Here is an 18,433-nt window from a genome sequence, read left to right as displayed (position 1 = left end):
ATTGTTCTGCCAGACTGAAATACAACTATTAAGTAACTTTGAGTTTCCAATATCCATTATTATAAGGAAGGCGTTGCAACGGGGTGGGTAACATCAGTGGTGATGAATCAAATCTCTTCCGTACTAATCTGGTACGAGTAGGCAAGGGAGTTATTCGCTTTTCCAACTTAGTGGTTTTCGCAGTACGTGCAGTTAATTTCAAAGACGACGTCAAACCAGCTAAAACAAAATCAGAAAAATCCTGCCAAGCTACAAATATCCAGCGTTCCAACCTAAACGCCTCTTCTCTGGAAATGGAAAGTATATAATGGGAGAAAGATGAAGTTCATTACTTAGTGTTTTTCACTGTATGTCTAAATGTGATACCTTCCGTAATAAAATACCTCAAAATAACTCAAATTCTGAGTGGAGAAGTCGAGATTTTTGAGTTTTTGATTTGAAGTAAAATGTTAGAGTCTCATAAAGCATATGAAATAGACCCATCTTTCCTAATGAAGCCAATTTGCACTAGGTCTTCGTAATGACATTGGACACCTTATGAAGAACAGTGAACTATATACAGGAGTGAATTAAAGATTATTTGGATAGCATAATCAGTAAAAATAAGAGTCATTTTTTAATGTTCTGCAGTCAAGGGAAACAAACAGGACTCACACCGGGCTGACCAATGGGTGCACTGTTGTTGTAACACCTGTCGGCGCCATCTCCAAACATCCACTTTCGGGTTTTGGTGTTGGTACGTATCGCTTTACTTCGTGTCTCACTAACATTTATTCAGTCAGTATATTTGACCAAAATGAATATCTTGCATACTATAGTATGTGATATTGCTCCAGATATGCTCCGTTCTGTGCCGATTCCAAAGTCTTTTAGAGACATTTTCCGTCTATCATGTAACTTATTAAAATACATTAATCACGTTTGTAGTAAAGGATGTGCTAGCCCTCACTGTTTTCGGCTCATTCAGTGGAGCCATCGGCTATGCTGTATACACTACTGTAGTGCTTCATCTTGGAAAACGGAGGATCCTTATCAATAATGATATTCGGAAACATATTACTAAATGTGTTGACGTTGTAGATATTGAGTCCATAACAGATAAAAAGGTGTACTGCCGATGCTGGAGATCGTCTAAAGTATGACATTTGATGACGATTAACTTTTTTCCAGTTTCCTTATTGTGACGGTGCACATAACAAACATAACGAGGAAACTGGAGACAACGTTGGCCCGCTCATAATTGAGACCAAAAAGTCATCGTAATGAGTCTGGACACAAATTAGTAATAATTTCCTGATTGCTCCGTAATTGTAGCCGCAATTTCGTAATTACCTCAACTGTGTTTTATTTCCAGTTTTAATTTGTTTTATTAAACGTAACAGCATATTGACATAATACCCAGTGAAATACATTGTTAGCAAATAAACTGCTTCTGCTCTTTTTACTAATTGAAGTTAGGTCTTATTACGAAATCCATTTAAGAAAATTTAAACTGTAAATTATCTGGCCGTAACTTCATTAGGATAGAATATCTTTATAATTACCCCATCACGTTGAGCAAGTGAATTAAAGGTAGTTGAATGGCGAAAAAAAGCCTACGTAGCTCTCGGTTTTCGTCCCTGACCGCTCGATTTCGTGTGGGATGGGATTGGCAATCCCATACCCAACCTTCCTTTATCCGGACTAGAAACTGGCATTAACCCTAGAGGGGCCCCAAGCGGAGTTATAATCAGTCACTACGCAAGATCAGTTACTAACATGTACCACCATCATTTCTGTATTGCTATGTAGAATCTCCTTAGTATTTACATAACATCTATTTGTAACTTATTGTTACCTGATGCTTCCACCTTAACGTTCATTAAATAATGGAGGTCTAAGTTGCCGTTAAAGATGCACACAAGTCTGTATTTGTAACATCTATCCGTTTAGTTAATTATATGCAGCTGACAACGTGGTAAGGAAATATGTATTGGTTCAATTTTCTCAGCAAGATAATTTATTCCAGGAAGTTTTCCACTAAGTAGCTCTCATGACTTAAATAGTTGGACTAGCTTAATGACTTGTATATTCAACTTGTGGGTTGGTTTCTCATGCTTTGTGTCGTTTTATTGATGAACATCATTATTATCTATACGTTTTCAATAATGTACCATTTCTTGTACTAACTACATAACTATTCGGATAGTAAAATGATATCACCATGCTTTTCACCAATAAAAAGATATCTTCAGATGTAGAAATGAGTCATAGTATTTAAAAAACTTATGAGGTAGTACATCGTGGCACTAATATGAAGAAAAGGCCGAACAAGTTTCTCATAACTGAATGACCTCTTGTCGTATTAACTATGGTCTGCAGGTTAACCGTTACTTTGGCGACTCAATAGGTTTAAGGTTACAGACAAATATTATTAGGATGTTCATTTATGTTGGTACAAAATATTTCACACCAATACTTTTATTTCATGCCATTAATGTTGATTAGTCTATCAATCAACTACCATAGAACTTAGGTTTCTCGGTCTAAATAACCAACTTTCAGTCTGTAGATAGTATGTTTTAATCTTGCTCTACTGACTGACGTTTAGTCAACCAGTTAGTATCATTAACCTTTAAATGATGAATAAAAAAGCACAGTTTAATATGCAAACATGAAAATATTTGCTAAATCTCGATACGTGTATTAGCACTTATCAGTTCAAATGATGTTATAGTTGGGAAACACGTTATTTCTAACCGAATATGAAAGGGGAAGATCGATTATTCAGAATGATTTATTGACATGTTACAAATATCTATAGTTTAATGGGGGTTTAGCATGCTTCTGTTGATTTTTGTTTTTCCAGAGTAAGTGGCATCCATTTGTTTACTAAATTTCAACAGAATCATTGGACTAGTTTATTATACTTGAATCTAAATCTTCTTAGCATGTCATTTTTCGAACTGCTACTTCCAAATAGTTGACGATTGTCACTTGGCCAGCTTACAAGATACTCAGGTTATCACATCTGAACTTACAAACTCCCATTGATACCTTTTCTTTACTACCGTCTGGGCCAAAATGAATAGGTCACTCATATACTGCTGGATATTTGTGGCAGCTAGACAGTCCAAAAGTCCCATTTGTAAACGATTTGAACAAATACAGGTAGTCGTTCATATGGGCTGACATCTTTCAAATAATCTGAAATAGTACTGATGCCAGACAATCCTCCACGTGTTCTCAAAGCGATAGGCTAATTGTAAATAACGCTGTAATTGACAATTTTTCACCTGTCCAAGTTGTCACATCGTCAAAGTAGGTTATAAATTTGTAAAGGGAGAAATACCAACTTCAGCAGAGAACTAGATAGTAAATGAAATTAAGCAGCGGAGGATAAGTAGATCGGGATCTCCTGCTGCAAATGTAGAATAATAATTGGTCTGACCTTGAAGAGAGGTCCTAATGTAAGTTAGTTTACACAGGCTACCTTTTTAGGTTAGATAAGGTCTCCATGACTACCTGAACGCCACAAGTAAATCATGATAGTGTCCAAAGTCTGCTGCGTTAGATCCAGATTTTACAGTTTACCAACAAATTCCTGCCTCGTGACTCATTGATAGCTGATGCTGAATGCATTTCCACCGCACTTCTGATGACTAGCTTTGTTGCACAATTGACCGTTAGACTCTCCGTAAACATAACTTCTCAGTAACTCTCATCCAACAGCCACAGTCCCTAATTAGCAGTCAATCTTAGTATTTTCGCAAATCTTGACTCGATCTGACGTTTTATTACCAAACTGCTATGCATAATTTATGATGTAAATTTGTCCGTCAGTCAAGAGGGATCAGTAAATTACTTAATTTCATATTCCCATCAATGTTAGATCACGCAATTCGAAACTGGAAACATTTCACCAAAAGATTATTAAGGGTTTTATTTAAACACAAATATTGATACAAGGGGCATTAAATATATATGCGCCACACAAATCATTCAATTTGTGTGAGGCTGGGATACTGCTTGGGCGTCCAAAGCAGGTCGTTTTCTTACGGAACCGCTTCATGAGCCTTTGACCTAGAGGTCTGATCCACAAGGCAGTGGAGCAACATTAGGAGATGAAGTTCTATGGTCACAGTAATCGGTCTACGATAACTTACCTATGTTGTGTTATTTGATCGCTGGTACTAACCAAAGTTTGTTAATAATTCTAACGAAGTAAGCGCTAAAGTAGTTCACTACAGTTATATACACTTCGAAGAAAATTAACACCTATGTCTTGAATGATGAGTGCCAGTAAACAGGAGACCTGAAACTACGCAATATGTATGTCGAGATTAAATGTTTAACTTGGCTACCTAATTTATCTTTCGTTGTTATGTTCATCGTTATGAAGCGATAAGTATAAGAGTTGTGATGAAACCCTCAACCAGTGGTCTTAGAGTATGCAAAATCGATGGTCAAGATTTATCATTATAAACACTTTAGTAAGATAAAGTATCCGAATCCTTCGATGCGTGTCGGTTATTTAGCGTGTGTAGTTACTTACTAATTAGTAGTTTTAACTAGTCAACTGACCGGACTTGGGTATTAACGTGAGCTCACTTTGCCATATAAAGTTTCATAAACTCGCTAATATGTGCTTTGATAGGGCATAATCGATAATAAAACAATTAGTTACTCTCATACAAAATTTACATCGCGAAAAATATATCATTAAGTGTTGAGCAGGAAAAGTGGTTTATGACTAGTCAATGAAGCTGGTTTCCATATACTATAACTTGTGCCCTAATAATATATAACGTATTGATACCGCCAATTAGAGAACAGTGACTAATCAACCGGACAAACGACGCAAAAACCCGTACGAGCAGTCTAGAGACCTTATCGGTCCTTCTTCCTGCTTAGCCCTGCCTGTTGAGTCCAGAACACCATTCTCAGCCTCTGCGATATGAATCATGTATCTCAAACATATTGGGTTTATATTCCAACCAAACAGAAAACAACATTTGTAAAAGATCTAACCAAAAGTGATTGTGAATGTGGGACATAATTGATAGACTGGGCATACCTCAAGAACGGTAAATCGTATAATAATAGTCTATGGATCAAAATAAAGCTTATGATAAGAGGAACACGAATATTCATAATTTAGCTACTTAACAATTATACAATAAAAACATATGTATCGTATTCGCTCATAAATAGTTCTTAAAAGTTATCATCCATAATTCGCGTCGTGATATAACACCAAATATCAGAGTATGTTAAAAATTTCTCTTTGAAATACAGCCCAGTGAGAGATGAGTAGGTAATAAATTCTTTTGTTTAAATGGCACCTATCAGTTGTCTATACGGCCCAAATAAAATGAGACAAGTGTTTTTCATTTTTAAGCTACAAATACGAATAATCAAACCTGGTTCAAGTCAATTGAAATTTTGCTGAACTAGTTTGTAAGCAAATTATCCATGCAGAAAACTGTGAATACAAATGAACAGTTATTGAGTGTCGTGTTTCTAACGAACAAACCGAGAAATACTCAAAATGCAACCACAAGATAAATATAAGCAGAGACGGTGGTGGCTAGCAGTGGAATCCAGGACGCGCATGTTGTTGTATTTGGGACTTGTTAACTGGGTATGTCTGCATCCTCAAATTGATATTCATTCCGAGACTCGAACAATATATACGATTCATACAGCGGAGGCTGATATTTGTGTTCTGAACTGAACGGGCTGGGATAGGCGAGAAGCTAACATACAAAGGATCAATAAGGACTGAAAGTTGACTCTAGGCTGCTCGTGCTAGTTAACGCAATACTGATTTATCATATACTGATTATCATTTTGAAAATAAGTGAATATTTGCTTCTTATATGAGTAGAAAAGTTGTATTCCTGACGTTTCGTGACTTAATGTAAGCCACTTTGATTATATATTTACTCTGAAGAAATGGTTTACATTAAGTTATGAAACGTTAGGATAACAATTTTTTTCTACTCATTGGGGTATAATAGAAAATGGATTTATTATTAACTTTCTATCCAATGTTCAATTTATTTGGAACTGTCAAGTCTCACCTTGGCATTGGTATTTACAATGAAATGATTAGTTTTAAAGTGGTGATTATTGATTCTTTTTTTTCTGAAAAGTGATATAAAACGTAAATATTCCACGAGTGATCACTTTTTCTCCAAACTACGAATGTAGGTAACTTACAAAGTACTAGATGTTTTGTTTCGAGTGTTTCAATCTCTACCAGGAATTATGAAAGGGCGACATATTACGATTAGGCGGTTCGTGATTTTCGTTTCTATGAGCATCATAATGTCGACGTTATACGCAGCACCTGAGCCTTATATCGAAGCCTCCACTTCCATGGATGAAGAAATGTCAGGAATTCAACTGCTAAATATTACCAACTATCGGACGAACGTGGATCTGGATGCAACGCTAAGTCATGTTGGAGAAGATGGTTAAGTGCCCGCGCGCGAGAATTATGGGCCCTGGGTTCGAATCCCGCGAGGCGGGGTCATGGATGCGCACTGCTGAGGACTCCCACAATAGGACGAAACGGCCGTCCAGGTTTACCATGGTGGTCTAGTTTCAATTGACTCATGATCTCAACTATTGAAAGTCGAAAAAATTCAATGACAGAGACAACAACATAAACGAAAATGCCAATGCTAATTAACTGCATGACATATCTCTTCTTGCTCAGCCGCCAAATCAAGCCGTTAAAGAAAGAGCTTGGATTGTTTGCCGTTGCAATGTTATGTCCCACTCAATTTGTGTTTAGGACCCATAACCGCGATTCCCTGATTCTAGTGTAGTGGAAGATATTGCCGTACCAAAACTTGGTATCATAGATAAAACAGTACGTTCATATTTAAGTTACTAACTGAGAATCTAACTTGTTTTCTTTTTTTATGAGGTTTTTGTTGAGGAAATATGGAAATGGGGAGATGGAAAACCGTGTAAGAAGAGAAATGAATGTGGAGTTAGAACCAAGAGACCGAGAGAAAACTTTTTTTAAAGCCACACATAATGTGATTCCAATTTTTATTTTTTAATTGGTTACAAATTACATCAATAAATTGCTTTCATTAGCATTCTATATATGTTTTCTGTATTTTTGATAACAGTTCAGTTGTCACTGCATTTAACGTTAATTATCCATGAACTAGTTTTACAGTCGATTCGTATTTTCGCGGTAACAAAATTGAGATCTTTCTTATGGATTAAAAAAAAATCGTAAGGTGAAATTCTGTAACTACGAGAAACCGATTATGTTATATCATAACGAAGAATAAATGAATGATAACTGCTAGGAATTATCTATAGACTATTATTACATATATTCCTATTCGATAACTATAATGTAATTATAATATATGTATATTTACATTCCTTTGATTATAAGCTCTTATTTGACCTATTGACTACTATTGTACGATTTACTATTCTTAAGTTATTCACAATTTACTAGTTAAAGTCTCTCACAATCACAGCCACTTTTGACTTGATTTTGTATAATTGTTACTTTCTACTTTATAGTGTGATACGGTTTGTTTTGTTTGTATATAAACCAAGTATGTCTGAAATATATGATTCATGTAGTGAAAGCGGATATTGGTGTTCTGAACTCAACAGGAATGGCTAGACGATAAGGATCAGCAAGGACTCCAGAGTGCTCGTACGGGCCAACCCATCATTGGTTTGGTACAGTGTTGAGATCGTATAATTACAGATCTTTTATTATCTGTGCTATGGCTATTTCGTATTGGTATTCATCGATAAGCAATATCTTAGTATATGCCATTATGTTAACTGTGAATTAAATGAAATAATCATTATACTCTTTATCAATGCCTGTGAACTCCTTTCCTACGTAAAACAATTCAGTCGTTGCTGATAAAAATGTTTGACCATAAAGTGTTTACTAAAACTTAATAAGATTAATCCATTTTGTATTTTAATAGTTGAATTCATGAGTCGATCTAGGCTAAACAACTATAGAAAACTTGAAAGCACTGGATGGCCGTTTCGTCCTAGTATGGGGCTCCTCAGCAGTGGGTATCCACGATCCCACTCGCAGGATTCGAACCTACGACTTTCGGTTCCATACTAGGACGAAATGACCGTCCAGTGCTTCCACGTTTTCCATAGTAGTCTAACTGTAATTGACTCATGAACTCAACTATTAAATTACTAAAATCTCCAAAAAAAACACCGTCCTATCGTTTATTTGAATCTTGCCATTGCTGTTTAGGACTGCGATTGGTCAGTCTCTTATCCGTATATATGCATGGATTACCTCAGATTAAGTTTCAGTTATCATTAATGTTGTATTATTTTACTGTAAATTGAGATTTGTATACCGAGATTAGTTCCCTATTACAACAAAGTTATTACTGTAGGTAAGGTCAGCTGATCTAGCCGGTCGCTTAATGATACTCCAATTATCTCATATCCAAATTAATAATCCATGAAATTGACCAGATTTAAGGTAGAGTACATCATTTGGAAATTGTAGCATATAAATCAAGAATTGTTGTTTGTTACATAAAATCAACTCGTTAATGTTAGGGCTGTTTAATATAAAGTGTTAACTTGAATCAGTTTATAAGTGAAATGAAATTGTGAGATAAATAACGGTCAGAATAAATATGGTCAACATAGGGTGAGAGTGAATAATATGAATTAGGTCAGATATAGTAGATTTAGAGGTGGATACTGAATAAATTCCTCAAAAAGGTTATCAAGTGTAATGATAAAGATGATAATAACAATGATAAAGATGGTAATAATAAGTTTGGGACATAAAATGAACATTAATCAAATTACGTCACCATATTATAAGATTGACTATTAACTAGTTGGCCAGGGTAAAAGGAGTGGATGAACATATTTATTTTGGATGCAAAGCTCTGGCTTTTTGATCCGAATAGCAATTGCTTCAGCCGTCTGTAGGATTCGCAGTCTGACGGAATTAGGTAGTCTGCTGTTAACAGGACAGATTATTGCAAAAGATTGTTCCATGTTGACTGTATGTCCTGTCTGAACTAGATGGTCTGAAATGGAGCTGTTAACCGTTTTGACTACACATTTGCTTAACCACACGGGGAGGTGCTCACGAGCCCGAATGTACAAATTCCTAGAACATCTATCAATATAACTTGCTCCAGAGGAGCAGTTCGATTGATAGAAACAGAAAGAGGTGACTAGTCTAGGCAATTTATCTTTCAACCTCGGAGTGATTATTGGACGTGTGGAGAACATTATTTGTCGCTTATCTGCATTCAAAGTCCTTTGAATTGATCAGCTTAACTTAAGTCTTAGCATTCCACTCGGTGCATCGCCTCTGAATTGTAAGCGTATATACAGAGGCTTTTTATTTACAGTTAGACATTCTTTATGCTGTCTTTTATTGGCTGTTTTTATTTATAAATTTCTCGAGATATCCATTTTCCTTCAGGGTTGTGTATATTGCCTTTGTTTCATTGTCGACCGCATCTAGAGAGCATATGGTCTTGTAGTGACTCACATTTATCACGAGAACACGACTGGTTTAATAAAAACAGTTATTATTATAACCAACTGTACCAGTGTTTGTTTTAATGTGCTTTTGTTTGACTGTGCTAATTACAGCTATATTGTGCTTCCATTCTTATTCTTACACTTTGATTGTGACTTCGCGCGAATTCGGTTACATTCTGTAACCAAGCTTGTATCCTGGCACGATCTCGGTATCCTTTCGATACCACGAGATCGCCAGCAAATATATCTCGACTTGGTCCATTAACTGCCTTCTAATATTTGGCTTCTAGGGGATTTTATGGATCTATTTGGTTACGTTCAACCTTCGCCTTCTGATTTACTTGGCACGTGTTTCTTTGTAGCGGTGTTCATAGTTAATCTCAACTCGACATCACGCTACAGTCTAATTTTATATAACAAACTATCCTTGATTCATATGTTACAATTCTAAATGATGTACTCTGCCTTAAACTTGGTCATTTTTATGGATTATTAATTTGGATATATAATTGTAGAACCTGTAGAGAACATCCTTCGTTCATATAATTGTTTTTTTATGATAATAGGACTTTTTCAGCGAACAATCATTATGCGATGCGGGTACATCCAGCTGACGAGTCCCAAATAGGACGAAACGCGTGTCCCGGATTCCACTGCTAGACACTATCCATCTTTGCTTAAAACGCTTGTGACTTAAGGCCATATCGAGGCAATCCACACAGGATGCACATATGCCAATAAGAGACTGATCAATTGCAGTCTTAAACCTCAATGGGAAGATACAAGTAAAACAACACCAAGTGAATTTAAACTTCACCCGACTGCACATGCAGGTGGCTATCAGGACTCAATAGCTAGGTGGATAACACGATGGCGTTCGAAGTGAACGGTACTGGGCTCGAGTCTCGGAGTGAACGTCAACTCTGAGGTACAGGTACATCCAGCTGACGAGTCCCAAATATGACGATACGCGCGACCTGGATTCCACTGCTAGCCACTATCCATCTTTTTGCTTAAGAACAATAATCTGTTTTATGATAGTACATTCAAGCTTCTATAACACATTTTCAACATTTTTCAGCTTGTTCAGCTGAGAAACAAAAGCTTTTCATGATCATATTGAAATTAGACTTCATTATAGCTAAATATCAATTTATGCAGTTGTCTCCATTCGGCCAACATAATGAATATGTCAAACCTAAGCCTGTTTATTAGCACTTGATGTAAGCTATATTTTAATTACCTGACGAAGATGGTTGCTATTGAAATGTTTAGCTGTTTCGCGTTTGATAATAAAAAAAACACATTCCTACATTGTTAATTAGTACACAGGATTTATTAGTGTCTCTCTGATATGTTTATGATATATTTCATAAAAATCTATGAAGTACAGTATATGTTAGTAATAAGTTGGCTTACTCAACATTCACCCAGGTTGTCAGCAACAAATACATCAAACTACTAATAAACTGGTATAAAAGCCATGTTACAAGCACAAACATTACGAAAATTGACGTGAGACGAAAAAAAGTACTGCTACTACCTGATAAATAACGACATCCAAAATCCTCGACAACATGTAACATGTGCGCGAAGACCCGTAGCTTGGCGGTTTGCCTCTCCCCCACGTATAAGATATCAGGTTTTGAATTTTCGCGTGAAACTCACTCATCCATTTGGATAAACAGAATTTTGGCATTATAGCTTATATCAGTTCGTGATGAAAACCCGAAATTTAATACTTAATTATCAACTGTAAATTATAATTGTTGTGTCTTTATGACCCGCTAGTTATTATGTAATTTATTCGCCAATCAAAATACGACCTATTCACTCTTGTGCTGTACTAACCCAATGATGTTCCTCTGGTCTGATCAGCCTAGCGTCCTATTGGTCCGTTGCTCGCCTAGCCTGTCCAGCTGAGTCCAGAATACCAATCACAGCCTCCACTATGCGAATCATTTATTCCAGACATACTGTGTTTATACATCAACCAAACAGACCGCAACCCACCATAAAATAGGAAATAACATTTACACACAATAAAGCCAAAATGTGGCTATGAACGTAGGAGACGGTAATCAAATAACTGAGTATAACTTAACAACAGTAAATCGTATAATAATAATTTATAGATCAAAACGAAGCTTATAATAAGGGGGATATAGATATAGATAATCTAATTGCTGAATAATTATACCATAAGAATACATAGATAATATCAGTCCATTACTAGGTCTCAGAAACTAATCGTAGTTTAATCTTTTCTAGGATATAACAATAATTATAATTCCTTACACAGGTTTATAATCTTCATTTGATCTTGGTTATTAAATGGTCACTCTCAAGGTCTGTCTAGAGTCATTCAATGGTCGTCCATAAATTATAATCTCTCCCAATTTTTATGTTGGGGCATTCTCGAAATTACGCAACTATTTATTTAACTATGGACTATTACACTCAAGAATATAATATTTTGTTTATTGTCGATACCGTTTTTCAAAGAGAAACAAAACACATCCATTTTATTAAGACTTACTATCTGTGTTATATCTCAATGAGAGTAATGGATGGTAACTGTTTGGATCTATTTCTTGAATATTACTATACATATACTTTTTATCGTATAATTGTTAAGCAACTAAACTATTCATATTCGTGTTCCTCTTATCGTAAGCTTTATTTTGACTTATGAACTGTTCTCATACGATTTACCATTCTTGAGTTATACCCAGTCTATTAATTACAGTCTCCCACATTCATAGCCACATTTGGCCAAATCTTGTACAAATGTTGTTTCCTATTTGATGGTACGATGTAGTCTGTTTGGTTTGTATATAAACCCAGTGTGCTTGGAATAAATGATTCAAATCGCGGAGTCTGAGATTGGTTTTCTGGATTTAACAGGCAGGGCTAGGCAGAAATCAGGACCAGTAAAGACTCTAGACTGCTCGTACGAGTTTTTGCGTCTTTTGTCCGGTCAATAATTCATTGTTCTCTAATTGGCGGTATCATTACGTTATGCGTTGATAGGGACACAAACCCACCAGCTATAACAAGTTGCAAATGTCACACAGACATAAATATTATTTGTTTCTTTCTCTTAAATTATTATTCAGTAAAGAAAGCCTTAACTGTTATACATTCACCAATCTTCAATGTTTAACGTGAATAATATAAACCGTATTAATTATCCTATCACGATGATTTATTCATATGTTTATATGCATATAACGATCACTACAAGCTCAAACGGTATATTAAGTTAACTAATGGAAATCAGTTTTCTGCTTGATTATTAAAGATTTTATAAGATTTCAGCTCCAATAATCATTATTATAGTTACAAGTGTGTGCCACATTCAATCAAATGTTATCAGTTTTATCGTAGTTCACATTTAATTACATACATAGTTCAACTCTTGTCATGATAACTTATGACCTTAGTTCCATTAATACGTGATGGATAAGAAATTTTATTCCACTTTTTTTTTAAATCTCACTATCTATTCACATCCAATCAAACCAGTTTATGCTAAATTGATTTTACCTAATCAGATTACAAAGTTGTACAATTTACAGCCAATCAACAAATTCACTTGGTGTTGTTCTACTTGTATCTTCTCATTGTTATTTAGGAATGTAATTGATCAGTCCCATGTTGGTACATGTGCATCCTGTACGGATTGCCTCGATATAGCCTTAAGTCACAAGCTTTTTAAGCAAGGATGAATAGTGTCTAGCAGTGGAATCCAGGATGCACATTTCGTCCTATTTATTATTATTACAGGCAACAAAATGTTTGTTCATTATCATATTAGCACACACGTTCAAAAACAAGTTAACTAATCACTTGTTTTTAAGTTGTTTTATCATACCCAAAAAAAATTTCATCACAGTCACAATAGGCGTACAACAATTGTCTGTTTTGAAGATGAATTCATTGAAGAGAACTTTCTCACTGAACCAATCTTTTTTATTGTCTCAAAGGGAATATTCTCTTCTCTCAAATTTTAGTGAACTGCTTTTAAGTATTTGGCTTGTAGAATCTGTTAGACTCTATTGAGCGATAGTTCAAGTTTTGGACTCAGTTGATTCTGGATGAACTTATTGGTCTTCGGGTTATCCTAGTTTTGTCCTGTTTTTGACCTTTCAGATTATTCACCTCTGATTACCATCCTTCACTTAAGTCTATGACAGAATACCTACCAATCACATATAACCTTACAAACGAGATGCATATCATTACAATTAGGAATTGTGAATCATTTTCACATAACAGTAGAATTTTTAAACATCATTTTTCCATCAGCTGTTGATAGTTTGATTATGACTATTCGATGCCTCATGAATTACAAACATTTACCTCCAGAAGATATGTATATTATCCCAGTAGTTATTTCAGCTAAAACTTACCTACTTGTAAGGAGCAGATTATTCGTTTTAGAGTTATTGTTAAGTTTGTTTTACAATCGGTCCTTATTCACCTCTCTTTGACTCTTTTGTGTACTGTTTTATACTACTTATTAATATTCAGTAAATAGCTGTATTCCTAGCAATTTCTACGCATATGTTGTAACGCTAGTTTGTCGTGTAATGTTCTGAAACATTTACATATACTTATAAGACTTATTGTATTTATCATTATAACTAGTTTATCTCAATCAATGTAGCAGTTATTCACAATTTCATGTATTGGTTTAACCAGTGTTTAAACACAGCGGTTTCCATATTGCTTGCTTTTGGTTCGGTTTTTGCTTGTTAATAAACTATTACCAAGTTTGGACACAACTAACAACTGTCTTTTGCACTATCGTATGTTTTAATTACTCTTTATGCTATTATTGCAGGAATTCCTCTTTATTTTAGACTTACGGACTCGGTAAACGCCACAGACACGTCACAAGTTGAGGTTTGTAACTAATTTTTGTATATGATTCAATAAAGAACCGCTGTTTTAGACAAATCGTTGTTTTGCGAACTTCGATTTTGCGCGATAGATTCAACAGCTATGAAGAGTATCTTATGCACCCATTATTCGCCACTAGACCTAGTACCCACTTGTTACTCAGTGTTTACACTATATTTTTATAGAATCACTTTGTTATTCTCATCTTCTGGAGCATGAGTGCACTGTTGTTTATTTAATTAATATCGATCCACGATAACGCTATTTTCAGACTGAATTTATTTCCGTTACCCTTTATTATCTACATCAAGATGATATTGTCAAACAGACGACTAAAATGAATAATTTTTCCCTATGTGGAAATGGACGAAAATCCATACAGTTTTTACCAGCAAGGATAGAGAATGTTCCGGTCGATGTCATGAATGATGAGATTATAATTAACACTTTATCCATTAGATAATGAAGGATTTAGTGGTCTAGAGAAGAAGCGTTCGTGTGTGATACCGGAGGTCTTGGGTCAGAGTCCCGCGTGCGCACTTTTAAGGAGTCTCATACTAGGACGAAATGGCCGGCCAGTGCTTCCTGGTTTTCCAAGGTGGTCTAGCTTGAATCAACTCATGAATTCAACTATTAAGTTAATGCAATCTCCACAAACTCACATTCTAAAACTAAATTTCTATTTGAATAAACGCCAGTAAAACTGTTGTAAAACAATTGTACAAGCGAAGAAAAGGACGATCTTTATGTTGAACACATATACAAACTCACTGAGTTCATAATAGAAATTGTGACTACAAACAGGACATCATACTGAGGTGATATTTAGATAATTATTACTCATGACAGAAACTTATTAGTGTCTGATATGACTCAGGGTGATAGCCATTAACTTAAAGAAGTTTGAAACTATTTTAACACCGAATTTGGTCTATTTAAAATCATCCTTCATAGTAGTTAAGAATTCGGCTTCTACAACAATTTTTACCAGTTCGACTTCCACAATTCCGAAACCCAACTTATCACAAAAATCCAATACTGAGGATACAATTTTACTAGAACAGAATATAAAACATGAAACAAGAGATCTAGTTGCATCAGTTATGGGCTTTCTAACTGGACCACCGAACACGAATAAGGTACCAAACTAAAAAATACACGAGACAGAAAGTTATTTTAGGTTTTTGCACGATACCGTTTCTAAGTACCCCAGTAACTGCCAATCAATTTGTTATTTTGAATGAATTTCAAACAAATATAACGGCATATAAACCAGGATAATGGTTTAGTTTTTAGCGATCACATCACTCTTGCCGGAAGTTGTCAAGCCATAGGATCTCCTTTTAGAAGACACTTTTGCTAATCTAATAGTAATTTTCTAACACTGTACTGATCTTACCTTTCTCGAGGTTAGTCGTTTACAATCCGTCAGTTTCATAGACGTACTTCTCCGTACAATAATCCTGAAAACCTGAATTGGGCAATATCTCAACTTTCATTGATTTTTTCCTTTGAGTTATAAATACGGATTGATGAAAACGCTCTGCCATAGAGCTGGGAAGTTATACTCACTAGAAAAGCTGGGGAAAGAGCATGCACTGATAAGTGACTACCTTCGAGGAAACCCATACCCTTAATCATTTGTAACGAAGTATGGTACTGAACACTGCAATACAATGAAGATTTTAAAGCCAATGAAGGAACGTATTTCTCTTCATTCATGACTCAAAGATAGACGAATCATGAGTAAAATTGATCAAAAACTAAAGGCAGCTTTAAAGTTTACATTTCCTGAGCTAAATTGTTTCTATTGTACACAACGCGATGTTCAATAACCCAAAAGAAGGTAGATGATTAGTGCGACCCGTTACCCGACTCCATCTGATCTAATAATATTGATGTTAGTGAGACGTATATACTATTTACTTTGTATATATTCTGTCGACGTATCCCATCAGTAACAACGTAGATGTTAGAAGTCGAATACGAAGGTATTTAAGAAATATATATTTCAGACATTCCATGATGTGGACGAAAAATAAGAGACGAGAAGAAATGCACGTGAACTAGAATGGCAGAAATAGCCGACTTCGTGAGTAATAGGTGACTCAATCTTTATAATTGTGAGAGATACCGGTATGCAGACTAGCATATACATAGCAGAAACACATACATAAAGTAGGCTCAAGGTTACACGTGGATAATTGGTAAGGACAAGCATGTGGGTTATAGGACCAATAAAAAGATTGGAATAACTTATAAATGTAACGGTATGAAAGAAAACATGTAGTCTTGCTGTAACAGAGATATGTTACAATACTCCCCATATTTCACCTCTGACTTCCTATATCAAATTACACTTACCTGAAAAAGGATGTACATTAGGACAGAAAGATGGGTATATATATGTTTTTTTTAAAATATACTCTAAAGCAATTACGCCTGTGCTGACAAAATTTCTTAGCAGTCCTAAGGCACGACGCCTAGTCGAGACGGCAGATAAAGTTGACTCAATGAATGCATTTAATGTAATCATCAAACGATCCAACTCCACAATATTAATATTTGCTGTAGCTATATGAATTAGAAGGCATAAACCTGATCCTTTTACACAAAACGAGCCGGTGGGTAAACCTCGTTCGCCTTGGTGTCCAAAGGGTTTTGACTAATCTTCTTAATCTCATTGTTCAGTTAGTTATGATAACAAGAGAAAGAAACTAACCATCCTGAATTCATTACATTTTGCAATCCGTGTCACTTTCGTTTTATAGATATAATTGTTTTAAAAAACCCAAACTGACATTCTGTTTTTAATGTAGGAATTTCTTAGCCAATATGGTGGACTAGCCGAGCTGAATGTTAAATAAACTTAACAAAAAACTTAAAAATTATAGTAGCTAGAGTTTGAGGCCTAAGTGAATTCGCTACTCATCGTTTTCAGAATTCCTGTAGACTAAATGATGAACCCCGACCAACAAACTCATCGACTTTGCGGTCAAACTAGAGGGCAAATGTTGGTAAGTATTAGATTGCAGCCCATTTAGGTCTGGCGGGAGACCAGTTTAATTATTCCACAATCTTGTCGATTGTCCATAACTTGTCTAACCCATTGATAGTCGCAAAAATTGTTCTTTGAAAGCTTTTTGCTTTACGATATCTAAGTAGGCTATGATTAGTTTTTAATACCATGACTTTTTTTCGTTTCTGGAGAAGACAACCAAGCATGATCAAAGCAACCAAAACGGAATAGTGTAATATTTGTGAGATAACAAAAAAGCCTAATTGTACATCAAGTAAGCGTTGATTGTGCTGTTTACAACGGCAATCAAAGGTTACCAATCCAATCATATAGCTAAGAAAACATAACACTATCAAAATCCTTAGCCAGTCTGCGTCTAAACTAAATACCATTTTCACTAAATTAAAAACTTCGTGAAGCTTTTGCTCGTCAAAATATGTGAACAGCTTAGAACCTAACCGCTTGTTTTGTCATTTTTCAGCTTACATTGACTGTCCGTACTCTTACAATCTACAGTCGTCAGGTTGCTTAACATTTAGTGGTATATAGATATATAAGCATAAGTAATAGAAAAGCCGAAACACCACTTAATTCTATAAAATTTGACTCATCATTCATGTGTTACTGGAAAATGTTTCAATTAATGGTATAAAAAGATTCGTAAATGTCTACCAAAATCCCACTCCAATGTTCTAGTTTTATTGTTACAAAATCTGGTTTATTTACTGATATGATTGTAGTGTACAAATTCACTAATTCACATGTTACAACAATTCAGTTACAACAATCAAATCTAACCATGATTCACCACTAGAACTTAAAACGGTTGAGATCAAGAAAATAAACGATTGGGTTAAAAGTTCTGTTTATCAATAACGGTTCAATTCACATACTGTAGATCAGGTAGTGTTTTTGTATATGGATGTATGGACATCTTCATTTCTTAAATATATGAATCATCTAATGCGTCCAACATCATTA

The 18,433-nt window shown here is 35.2% G+C and overlaps 2 protein-coding genes across 2 annotated transcripts; one reads left to right on the top strand and one right to left on the bottom strand.

Annotated features, from left to right (window-relative positions):
* Positions 1 to 674: 674 nt before the first annotated feature.
* On the top strand, positions 675 to 1,859 carry CISD1 (CDGSH iron-sulfur domain-containing protein 1). Its single transcript, XM_012940707.3, has 4 exons — positions 675 to 736; positions 779 to 893; positions 928 to 1,136; positions 1,171 to 1,859. Exons 2-4 carry the CDS (start codon positions 797 to 799, stop codon positions 1,261 to 1,263), a joined length of 399 nt encoding a protein of 132 aa, XP_012796161.1. The 5' UTR covers positions 675 to 736; positions 779 to 796; the 3' UTR covers positions 1,264 to 1,859.
* Positions 1,860 to 5,407: 3,548 nt separating this feature from the next.
* On the bottom strand, positions 5,408 to 16,155 carry MS3_00009218 (uncharacterized protein; the record flags this gene model as incomplete). Its single annotated transcript, XM_012940706.1, has 3 exons — positions 5,408 to 5,464; positions 15,422 to 15,580; positions 16,006 to 16,155. 3 exons carry the CDS (start codon positions 16,153 to 16,155, stop codon positions 5,408 to 5,410), a joined length of 366 nt encoding a protein of 121 aa, XP_012796160.1.
* Between the last annotated feature and the right edge of the window lie 2,278 nt (positions 16,156 to 18,433).

The sequence above is a fragment of the Schistosoma haematobium genome, chromosome 5 (assembly GCF_000699445.3).
Source record: "Schistosoma haematobium chromosome 5, whole genome shotgun sequence".
In the NCBI taxonomy this organism is placed as follows: Eukaryota; Metazoa; Platyhelminthes; class Trematoda; order Strigeidida; family Schistosomatidae; genus Schistosoma; species Schistosoma haematobium.
Note: the sequence above shows the minus strand (reverse complement) of the source record. Positions and strands in the feature narration are given on the sequence as shown.

Coding starts and splice junctions, on each gene's coding strand:
- CISD1 (XM_012940707.3), top strand. CDS start 797: ATGAATATCTTGCATACTATAGTATGTGATATTGCTCCAGATATGCTC. Junction 894..927: donor AGACATTTTCCGTCTATCAT/GTAACTTATTAA, acceptor TCACGTTTGTAG/TAAAGGATGTGCTAGCCCTC. Junction 1,137..1,170: donor GATGCTGGAGATCGTCTAAA/GTATGACATTTG, acceptor ACTTTTTTCCAG/TTTCCTTATTGTGACGGTGC.